At 42.2% G+C, this 12,297-nt stretch overlaps 1 protein-coding gene across 1 annotated transcript in view; it reads left to right on the top strand.

Annotated features, from left to right (window-relative positions):
* ROR1 (receptor tyrosine kinase like orphan receptor 1) overlaps positions 1 to 7,235 on the top strand; it is an 871,402-nt gene extending 864,167 nt beyond the window's left edge. Inside the window, exon 9 of the mRNA XM_069641996.1 lies at positions 4,233 to 7,235. Coding sequence (XP_069498097.1) covers positions 4,233 to 5,654 — 1,422 coding nt within the window. The 3' untranslated portion in view covers positions 5,655 to 7,235. The remainder of the gene's footprint in view (positions 1 to 4,232) is intronic.
* Positions 7,236 to 12,297: the final 5,062 nt, after the last annotated feature.

Raw genomic sequence — 12,297 nt, 5'->3', positions numbered from 1 at the left:
ACATATAGATTCCATAGGGTTTAAACTTTTCATTGGGTTACAAGTATCTGATGGCTCCACCTGGCCCAAACCCTTAAAGGTTAAAATGCATCATCTTCACGACGGTTGGCATACTATTTCATGGGTGGCACGACAACAATGATTCTGATAGGTTTACTTTCTGCTAACCAACCTTGGACACTTGACAGGTCGTCAAGATATGAGCCAGACACAGAGTAGGAGGCGAGAGGCCCATGGACTGTTCATCTTCCAATTAAATAAGTTACCATCCCTCACTCTCAAGCCATGAGACTGGGCAATCCCTTTGAACTTGGCCTTGTTTGGCGCCTTCTGTCTACGTGTGCATTTAGGGAGTACGGCAGGTGTCCTATCTATGTGCGCATCTAATGTATCTAGTGTTCTCTGTGTACCTCCTATTTATTGAGATTTTAGCTAATGTTAATGCATGTGTCATTTTTTATGTTTCCACCAGGGACACTCTTGAGTTATTCTTCATGGAGTCTTTTGGCTTATTGCTCTACTGCATCTGACCATCAAAGGTTGTTTGTGCCCTTCTGAAACTTTAATTAATCTGGGAGTTTACTGTCTGCGTCTTGGAAATTGATATCTCATGCCTTGGTTCTGCCGTCCCCATCCTCCCTTATTTCACTCTAACCTTGACACTAGTTGCAAGCTACTGTCTGAGTTCTGCACGGATATGTGTTTTTGGGGTCAGCCTTTTGGGCTTTTCGGGAAAGCCTTGAGGTCTTTTCTATTTCTGAGATATGCTGTGGCTTCCATCTTTAAGAAAATGAATGCCCAATTACACTCTTGCATCCATGTTAATGAGAGACATTTGTGTGTCGTTCATGTTGTATTCTCCTTATGATTTGGGCATGTCTGTGGATGCTATGAATGCTCTTTCACTGTTACAACGTTAGTTTGAATGTTTTTGCCATCTTCAGCTCACAGTCACATTGTCCCCAAGATCTGCTGTTCTTGAGGGGGGACAAGGGGGAAACAGCTGTCTCAGTGAGTAACGTTGCTCACCCTCTGTGGATGAGGGGCCGAAGCTATGTATGACATATTCATCTGCCTCCAAACAATATGGGGGCCCTCCACCTGAATCACCCTAAATGAACTATTAGTAAAAACAAAATGTGCATCTGGACCACATTTGTGCATGAACCCATTGGCTTTTCCCCCCAATTTTTGTGAGCACTTGGAAAGTTGAAACTCTTTGTGTCACAGACATGGACACACATCCCTTAGCGGGCAAAGCTAAGCAGCCTTGATACAATCTCTTGCTTTTTACTTAGAATGTCTATGTAAATGGGTGTTAACACTCTATAATATTTTGTATTGTTTACACTAAAAGCATTTTTACTTTTAAAGTGCTTAATTCCTCTAAATAATGTCATACACCAAATCCAGCTAATGGAAGCCGCTGATGGAGAGATATGGAAATCGAGAGTCATCGCTTCAAGACGCCATTATGTTCGGTTTACTTTGGTCTTGCCTGGATGTGAATTGTGCACTTCTTCACATTTTGCACATCACTGTATGGCACATACTTGTCAAACACAAAGTAAACAGATTTTGAACCACTCCACTGCATGGGAGAGCTTGGTTCCAAGGAAGCATGATTTCATCTTCTGTAACAGAACTGCGCTAAGTTGGTTCAAACATGGAAGCCCTCAGCGAGGTTAAGAAGAGGTTGCTTCACTTCCATTTCTGAAATGCAATTTACAGTATGCCAGCGCGGAATGCATTTGTTCTACGTATAATATAAACCATCTGTTATTTTTAGAGCACAGTGAAGACTGTGGTCACGATGTATTCCACTGCCTTGAAGACAGCGGTGCATTTGAACCGCGCTTTCAGTGCTTGCAGATAACTCAGGAGGAGTCTGATGAGTTACTCATTTCTATGGAAAAAACCGCTTCACAACAAGGGATTTTGAAAATTGTATTTGTGGCTGAGAATAGGAATTTGAAAAGGCTGCTTTCGGTGGACCATTTTTTTTGTATTTCCATTTAGTTATTTGAAGGTGAATTGCTTTGCAAAGAAATTCAATTCAGAGGGTTCTACTCTCAGCAGCAGAAGCCACAGGTGTTGCTAGGTCTGGAAAAGATCCGGGACTACGCTAATATCGGCACTGTCGGGACTCAGGGCTAGCTAGACTTTTGGTTGTAGCCCCTGAACTTCTTTCTATAATGATAATGATGTGTTATTTATATAGCGCCTTAATTCAAAGCGCTTTACAGAGCACATATTTACATACAATATCAGTCAACCGAAATTGGTACTCATTTATCCACCTCAGAAGGATAAAAGGCTGAGTTGGCCTTGCCACAATTCGAACCTGCGACCTGCAGATCATGCTCAGATCGCAGTAGCGAGCGCTCAACCCGCTGAGCTATCTTACCGGCTATATATCTGGGGTTACAACCAAACGACCAGGGGCTATGCCCCCCGACTCCCAGGCTCCCTCCCCTAGCGACGCCTCTGGCAGCAGTAATCCCATTAATGTGTGATTTACAAACAATGGTAGCAAATTCTAACATGTAGCACATAAACCAGTTATTGGTGTGGAAGGGGACTACACAGACAGAAAAGTACAAGGTATCAGGTACAAGTTAGCAATATTTACAAAATATAGGGCATGCTGGCACTGAGACTGTGCATGCATGTTATATGCTTATATATTGTAATCACCCTGAGAACCAGCCCCTTCTCTATCGAAATTGTCTGGAATAAGAAGTAAGACATCCTAAGGACAGAGGACACACCAAAGGAGCAACAGTTGTTGCTGTCATTTAACCTCCAACCTAAATCGCTAGGCTGTTCAAATTAGTACATATAGTTCATGGTTACACACATTTTAATGTTAGGGTGTGTATTTTGAAAGGTTAAATGAACACCAATCCCATAGTGTATTACATACGTAGTGATTCATGCATACAACTTTTTTTTTGTCAAATATAAAGCTGTGTAGTTATTCCTATCTTCCCAAAAAGCTCTTTGGGATTAAGCAAACCAGCCAAGAACCATCATTGGTTCTATTTGTCCTCTCTCTTTTCTCATGGGGTATTTCAAAAGAGTACAATACGAATGGTGATCTTCTTTCAGAAAATAATTGATTTAGTTTTGATAAAGTGGTTTGCTCAGTTAGACAAGTGTAACATTCTTATTATGGCTACAATAAATACTGGAAGTGAACATTACAATTCAAAATTGTAAAATTAAAAAAAACATTACAATGCAGGAACAATTAACTATTTTCCTTTTTTTAAATAGCTTATTTAAAAAAAGAAATATAGCACTTCTTCCTGTTCAAGATATATGAGTACTTTCTTTGTGGGCACCTAAGGCTAGGATGACTCCAGCAAGTATGCACCCGACAACAGGGCTCACACCCACAGAGGGAGACAGGCATGGACCTGGAGAGAGATAGAGAACTAGAATGCAGAGAAAGGGACAGAGAGAGAGAGAAGAGAGAGTGTTATATCCGAGCATGAAACTCCCAGTACAGCTAATACACACAACTCAGTAAATAATATTTACATAACTACAGTTGGGATCAAAGATTCGTAGTTCAGGATAATAACAATGCAGGCGTTGCAAGAACATTCAAGCGCGAGTGATTTTAAAGCCTGCCGCGGTGGGGATTTTCTTAATCTCTTGTGGTAGGGTAGGGAGGGGGCACAAGAGGCAGAAGGGTCAGAAGCAGAAACTGGGGGAAAGGGTGCCTGATGCCCCCGGGCTGAAAAACGCTGTAGGATCATGTATTTAGTGAAATGGAAATACAAATTAGGGAATTCAATGGTTTAAGGTCATTACTGTTATTCTTGAAAAAGTTGATAACAAATTAAGAGAGCTTGTGAGGCAGCGAGATTCCAATTCAACATTACATTTAATTAAATCTTGATAACACTTGCTTGCCATTTAGTTGGGCCCATCTGTGTACATGTTAACACTATCAAAATCTTAATTTTGATTTCGTAGCAGTAAACAAGAAAACGTTTTAACAGTGGCGACTCTCCTTGCATTCCCTTTAATATGCAACTTTTTGACTAGAGACGTGTGATTCGAATTGACTTCATCAATACGCCATTTACGTATTAATAGTTGAATATTACGTATTACTAGTTGAATGTTACGTATTACTGGTTGAATATTATGCATCAATCAACTAGGCACCCTGCTCTGGTACTTCATCTATAACAATTCTTTTCTCTTATGTTCAACAGGGTAAAGCCAAGGAACTGCCTCTTTCGGCTGTACGTTTCATGGAAGAACTCGGCGAGTGTGCCTTTGGGAAGATCTACAAGGGGCACCTCTACCTTCCGGGCATGGATCATGCGCAGCTGGTTGCCATCAAGACACTGAAGGACTGCGGCAATCCTCAGCAATGGGCAGAGTTTCAGCAGGAAGCCTCTCTAATGGCAGAATTGCATCAGCCGAACATTGTTTGCCTCCTAGGTGTGGTCACTCAAGAGCAGCCCGTGTGTATGCTTTTTGAATACATGAATCAAGGAGACCTTCATGAGTTTCTCATAATGCGATCGCCGCACTCTGATGTTGGCTGCAGCAGTGATGAAGATGGCACAGTCAAATCCAGTCTGGACCATGGTGATTTCCTGCACATTTCAATACAAATAGCTGCTGGGATGGAATACTTGTCCAGTCACTATTTTGTCCATAAAGATCTTGCGGCTCGCAACATCTTAGTTGGAGAACAACTACATGTAAAAATCTCCGACCTTGGACTTTCCAGAGAAATATATTCCTCAGATTATTATAGAGTTCAAAACAAGTCCCTCTTACCAATCCGATGGATGCCTCCAGAGGCAATCATGTACGGAAACTTTTCTTCAGATTCAGATATTTGGTCCTTTGGAGTGGTCTTATGGGAAATATTCAGTTTTGGTCTGCAGCCGTATTATGGGTTCAGTAATCAGGAAGTCATAGAAATGGTCAGGAAACGTCAACTCTTGCCATGTTCGGAAGACTGCCCACCTAGGATGTATAGCTTGATGACAGAGTGCTGGCAGGAGATTCCACAGAGGAGGCCAAGGTTTAAAGACATCTATGCCAGACTGCGGTCATGGGAAGGACTTTCAAGTCACACCAGTTCCACTACACCTTCCGGTGGAAATGCCACCACTCAAACAACTTCACTGAGTGCAAGCCCAGTTAGCAACCTTAGTAATCAAAGGTACCCAAATTTCTTGTTCACCACACAGGGTATGCCACAAGGTCAAATTGCTGGTTTCATAGGGCCACCAATGTCTCAGAATCAACGGTTCATTCCAATAAATGGTTATCCTATACCACAAGGATATGCAGCTTTTCCAGCAACCCACTTCCAACCACAGGGTCCGCCGAGAGTAATTCAGCATTGCCCACCACCAAAGAGCCGCTCACCAAGCAGTGCAAGTGGATCAACAAGCACGGGTCACGTAACAAGCTTGCCATCATCAGGTTCCAACCACGAAGCAAACATTCCTTTACTGTCGCATATGTCAATGAGCCATCCAAGTGGAACTGCTGCAACAGCTTTTGGAAACAAAACTCAAAAAACATACAAAATAGACTCAAAGCAGTCATCGCTACTAGGGGACTCGAATACCCATGGACATAATGAATCTGTGATTTCAGCGGAGTTGTAAGAACTTGGTGTTTTTGTAAATACTACATACAGCAAAAAAACCTAGAAAGACATAGATTTATATTCAAATATTTTATTAAAGTGAAATTCCTCTGGGTGATAAAAATGTAATTTGAGCTTTTATAATGCCCTTGATGCCAGAGACCAGCCTCTAAGTGCAGCAGCGGGATTCAAACCCATGACACTCTGGGTTGTCTTGCTTTCAAGACAAATGTGTTACCCTGAGCTATGCTCCTGGCTGAAAAAGAAACATTTCCAAATAGTATCTTCAGTGAAGTGCATCTGTTCACTTATTTTCAAGAAAGACCTATGGATGCTACAGGCAAGAAAACAAACATACCATGTATGGACAGTAAAATGTATGTTGATAGCTTCCAGAATAATGTGGTCAAAACATCTTTAAGTCCACAAAGGAACGATGTTCATACATTGAAGAAGCCAAATTCATGTTTCCAGAGCAATCATTGAAGTCTACATCCACTCTAAATGAATGGCTATTAGAATACTTGATATTGCTTCTGATTTGTATTGCATTTGTTGATGAACTACAACTCTCTACGTCTGTGTTCTTTACAGTATCAGTACACACTGCCTTCTCATCCATTGCCGCTTTCCACTGCCATGGGCATGCATGATCAAAAGTCAGAAAAAGTCCATTTCAAAGAGAATATGTACGTAGGCAATTCCAAAGAGACAGTACATGAGGACTTCATGGCTTCGTCATAGCTGTCTCAAGTGAGTCTAATGTTAAGCTATGCAACATCTTCATAGTTAGCACTCACTGACCATAACATCTTGTTATGTTATGTCTTACATTACCAAATCATGGGTTGTACAACTCTAAGTGACCAAACGTGTAGCCCCTACACATAGAAACTGTACTACTCAAAGAAATTATCTTTAGAACATAATTGTATTTACAATGCTTCATTCCATTTGTGAATTATAACTCAACCCCTAGAAGGTTCCTGACCCTGTTTTTTCTTTATTTTATTTTGATGAATATGGCACCACGTGAAAATACAACTAGACAACTAGAATATGTGTATATTTTGTTGCTATGCAACTGTTTAATAGCTCCCCAAACCGCAATTGTACATGACAATCATATCTTCCCCAAGAATATTTATTGTTTTTGTGTCAATACATAGTTGTAACACATTCGTACTTCTATTTGCACCCTTTAACATTCATCTGACATTAAAATCATTATCTTAAAGAAAAATTCAAGCAACATTGTATAAAAAAAATCAAACAATACGATAGAAAAATGATATTTTTTATCAAGAAATTGCTTATTATTCTGCAATGTGTACAGACAGTTACTGAAAGTTCGGGTATAATCATTTAGATTGTGCATTTTGAAACCACTTGTAAAGATATGCAAATGCCCTGTGATTATTACAACTTCGCAGATTCCATTTTTGTATTAAACTAGTACTTTTGTTTTCTGAAAATGAAAAAAAAAACATTTTGCTCATTTGACAGCATTTTATAGTAGGTGTTCATTTTCAAATGTTTTGCACAAAGGCGTGGTAATTTTTTTTTTATGGCAGAAATGAAAATACATCCCTGCATTTTATATGTTTGCGTCCTTTCATTTTTTTAAATTGTGTGGTCAGTTATTCCACATTGGAAATAACATCATAGAGAAACGTTGTCACAGAATATGTTACAAACTTCATTCCATGCAATTCATACTTTAACAATATGTTATCTATTAAATATAGGCATTTGTTTTAGAAAACCCTAGTCATGTAATAATTGTGTAGGCTTCTTTGAAGTGAGCATCGATCCATGCTTCACCCAACATCAGTATCGTATGATGCCTTCATTGTTGTGTGAATGTATTTATCTGGTGATAGAAAAGCATGACATTCACTAAAGGCATGAGCTATTAATAATATGATCTACAATTCAAAATCAAATTGATGTAATTGGAAGAATGACGAAAGTCTGCAGTGGATCCAATGTTAGAATCATCAACAAAAGGTGCAGGGTCAAACATGTGGTTTACCCCTGCCGCACGATTCCACGAACATTTAGGACATGAATGTATGTGCACTTCAGGACATGTGATGGCCGAGCCGCTTCTCTGTACTCTACTGGGGTGTCAACTTTTCACAAAGGCTGCAGATCATGGACTCCAGTGCAACGCATTGCAGGGTTGCATTGGTTGTTCCTCTCTGCAAAGGTATGTTCACAAGTATTGATTGTACAATAGATTTTCACTTGTTTGCAAACTACACAATGTGCGAAATACAATTGCATTGATGCACCTATCAGACTATGACCTGGAAAGGTGCTCTGCTATGCATCTTCCCACTAGCCTCCTTCAGCTTCTATAATCCTGTTCCATAATTCTGCATGCACATTAGTTTCCAAATATGGTGGTTGGTTACACCTTATTTGGCCCATGTCCCCATTAGGATTCAACTGAACAACATTACATGTTTGATTTGTTGGTGCTTTTTAAGTTTGAACAGTTTGGTGCTGCTGGTTAAAGAGTCAAAATAATGCTGTCTCATGTCGGCTCATATTATTCTACAGAGGCATACAACGGTTTTAATTGGTTGGTCAGTGAGTCAGCCCAAGCCCACACTGCCGCACATGTGGGTAAGAGCTCTAAGAAATAAATGTTCTTTTTGGTGTCTTTCCCTTATTTAACACTAGAAACGGTATTATGGAACACGAGGCGGAGCGAAGTGGTCTGTCGTGGTCCACTATCCAAGTCTTTTTGCTGTTTCCATTGTAAGGAGGAGCTGCAGCAACAGATACTACAAAATAGCTTTTGCCGCGCGGAGTGCGCGCAAAGCAAAGTGGGTACGAAGTGGTCTGTCGTGGCCCGGTGGGAGCCGCGGATCGTGGACGACAATCATTCAACAGACATACGCGGTAGGAAAACACGCCGTAAAAAGTACATTGTAATCTAGAAGTTGAGCATAACATCCCACGCCGTATTCCGTCACCCTCATATGGAGGAAGACATGCACCTACGAAGTTCGAAGTAAGGGGATGTGAGCGCATATAATGATGACACGAGACTCGCCACAAAGCGTACCCCACGCCCCCGCATCCTACTCATGCCTAGACCACAGGCGCAGAGAGTGTTGGAGGGCGTCCCCCCCCCCACAAAAAATTGCAATTCGGCTTCCCTTCCCAACACCTCAACAAACTCACCGGCAGCAGAGGCAGCGAACACAGGAGAGGTGGGGCAGCTGTTGCCAGGGAACTTGTCGAACATAGCGCTCACCGTAGCGAGGCTCGGCACAGATGTATTAGCTAAGCTGCGGTCCCCCAGAGGGGAGACCGGACAAAGCAATAGCCGCGCCCCTGAGCCTGCTAAGGTGCAAGACGCTCTCGAACACCAGGCAGGCACTAACGTAGCACCATGTGCGAACAATGATGCTCCCCTGCAGTCGGACAGGTCAATAGTCCACACGCGGCAGGAGATGGTTCAGACTCAGAGTCAAGAACACGGCCGAACAACCGCGCAACAGACCTTGATGTCCAGTGCTGAGCTTAAGGAGGCTAAATGGAATGATAAAACTAGATCTGCCTCCTCACCAACACAAGGAACGACGGCACAAGTTCATGCTTCCAGTGAAGCAGACAAATCCCAAGGCATGGCAGAGCGGTCACCGTTACCGCCAGAACAACAAATAGGCATTTGTCCAGAAAGTACCTCAACAACTGCTTAAAACTGTAAGAAGAGAGCAAGAGCCAAATGCACAAAAACCATCAAGAACGATCTGCCACATGCCAAAAAGCAACAAATCAGAAAGCAAACTGAACAGACAATAAACAAAGCAAACAGATACAAAAAAAAGACTCAACCATCCACGAGTGGCAACACGACCAAAAACCTAAATTACACAAAGCTACGGAAAAACCACACACTGCGAATGTTGACTGACTTTTTCGAAATTCAGCCGCAAACAAAATCTAATCTTTTCATTGAAGTCTCCGATGCAGAAATGCTTGCCGCAGAGATGGAGCAGATGCCTCTGGCAAAACAAAGAAAACTTGACCGTGCAAAGAAAATAGAGTCAGAAAAGGCAGAAGAATCCGACTCTCAGTCTGTAGAAGCCCCCAAACAACCAACTTCAACTAAATCAGATGCATCAAAAGATAAGGCTGCATCACGCAACCCTCAATCTCAAACGCAACTCCTGGGTATAGACCAGGAACAGCCCAACATGGGAGAACAAAACAAAGCTGAGAACCAGATGGCAAAGAGGCCGGAACTGTGCGAAAACCCCACAGTGCGAATCACTGAAACATCAACAAGGGTCAGCCCTAACAAAATTCCTTTGACAAGGGTACAAACCCTAACCAACCAACAGTCAGCTCAAAGCGACTGTGTGCCAAAGAAACTAAATATATCTCATCACCCGGTTGACGCCAACATCGAAGAATCCAATGATGAAATTAACGTAGATCTACAACGTTCTGTAACCCCTATCATCACTACAGAGGCATCGTCCCACACCGTCAAACAAAATGAGCTAAACGGTGCACACTCGAAGGAGCATGAGGAAGTAGCTGTTGAACCTCCACCTCAAGTCCAACACCGGTTTCCAGAGTCACCATTGCTAGATGCCTTCACAGGACAAGATCACTCATTCGTGCATCTCAATCCTCGTGTAACAAAAACTACGACGCCTAACGATAGTTTGATAACGGCAGCAAAGGAAGCCGTATCCAATTCCCAAAGGCCACATGCACATCGATTATCGGCAAGAAACATCATGTCGCCACTGCAAATGGGAAGAGCCACACAGATGACAAAAACACTGATCAAAAGGCACTCTGCCCCTGGATACATGTACAATGAAAATATGGTCCACCAATCACCAACTGTAACACAAGACTCAGCGTCAAAGAAAACAGACCTGCAAGGCATAATGTCAGTCATAACCATCGCCTTGAACCCTTTCTGCAAACTGTATGAAACGATGAACAAGTCTGTCAAAGATCAACAGGTCGTCTTAGCCATGATTCTGACAAAAGTCTTGCACCTGAAGGGCTATATAACAGCAAAAGAAAATGCCGCAAGCATCAAAGATAGGCTGGATCAGCAAGTCACAAACATAACAAATAAAGCCACATCCTCTCATGATGAAGTACCAACGTCCAAAGCCAAAGAACACACTGCAAATGAAGTTGGAACACAAACCAATATAGTTATTAACCTCACAGCAGAAAAGAGTGCAATTGGCACCGCGACAGCTCAGACAAAAGCTCAAGATCAAACCGACAAATGTAACCACAAGGTGAGGTCACCCTTGAAGCCACAAACCCAGGCAGCCAAAGTGCTGCTAGTCCTAAATAAGGCACCCGTAAACAACCACATGGAGGAAGATATAAGTGAACCAACATATGCAATCTTTGAACCTACCAACTGTAAAGACAAACTGGGTGCGGGATCTGCCTCAGCAACCTTACACAACAACTCCATCTCTCAAAAAAACAACAATCCACCCCAAAAAAGTAACTCTAACAGCGATACCTCACGTAGAGGGCAAACAACGGGAAGAACATCTCCGCGAGCAGAATTAAGTCAAAAGGCTCTCATTGGCAACGCAGCATGTTCCAGGGGGAACGAGGCAAATGAAAGATACAACGTTAGAAGGAATTCAGCGGCAAGAAACTTTTCAGAAGGTTCAGACACAGTAGACGCACTACTGAATCTTAGCGTCTACCCCGACGATGATCCAAACTCAACTGTAACACCAGAACGAATCAGCAAAGCTAAGGAAAATGGCCATTCAACAAATCAAGAAGTAACCACATTCATGGGAGGAAATAATAAAGATCAAAAAGAACGTGATTTTGAAACCCTGGAAGAAAAACGTAACCGCTTGGAATATCACTTCAAAACCACTGAGGCGGACAAGCGTCACAGAAAGGCGAACAACACGACGAAGACGCCTGACAAAGAAACTAACCACAAGAAACCAAAGAGTAACAATACATTGACCCAGACAGGAAATCCAGGAGGGAGAGAGATGTGTCTGACTGGCAACCAAGTGACAACCCTGCAAAACAAAGAAACCACAAACATCACGTCAAGGCTCACGTCTCACCATTCATGGTGACCAAAATGAGAAACACAATAGAAATACAACGAAAAATCATCATGATAGAGATGAATATACACGAACAGACGAAAAAGCAAAAAACAGATCAAGCCGGAGAAATAACGAGGACTACAGGGTCAGAGGACTAACACTAAAAGACCCGCACCACAAACCGAACAGACAAACGAGCCACAGATGGCTGATACGGATGACGCAAAGAAGATGCAACACTGACGATATCATCCTAAATAGGAGATCTGTCATGGCCACATTCAGCCTAATTGAGAAACTGCGAGACATACACTCGGCAGATATAAAAATTGTGGAGCCATGGCATAATCGATCTGGTGCAGCTACTCTACTCCATCTGAATTCCCACACGGTATACACAAAGATACTAAAGCATAAGCATGATATCCACAGTCATGGATTTCACATTGAAGACCAATCGGCTCATCAGGCTCACAAAAGTCCGGATGCCTCAGTACGCAGACGGCAAAGTGGTTCCAGAGCCAGACATGATAACTCTACACACAGGGTCTCCCTGTACAAAAAAGCAGA

Source organism: Ambystoma mexicanum, chromosome 1q, assembly GCF_040938575.1.
Source record: "Ambystoma mexicanum isolate Mex_15411 chromosome 1q, UKY_AmexF1_1, whole genome shotgun sequence".
In the NCBI taxonomy this organism is placed as follows: Eukaryota; Metazoa; Chordata; class Amphibia; order Caudata; family Ambystomatidae; genus Ambystoma; species Ambystoma mexicanum.
This window is presented reverse-complemented; position numbering and strand designations above follow the sequence as displayed.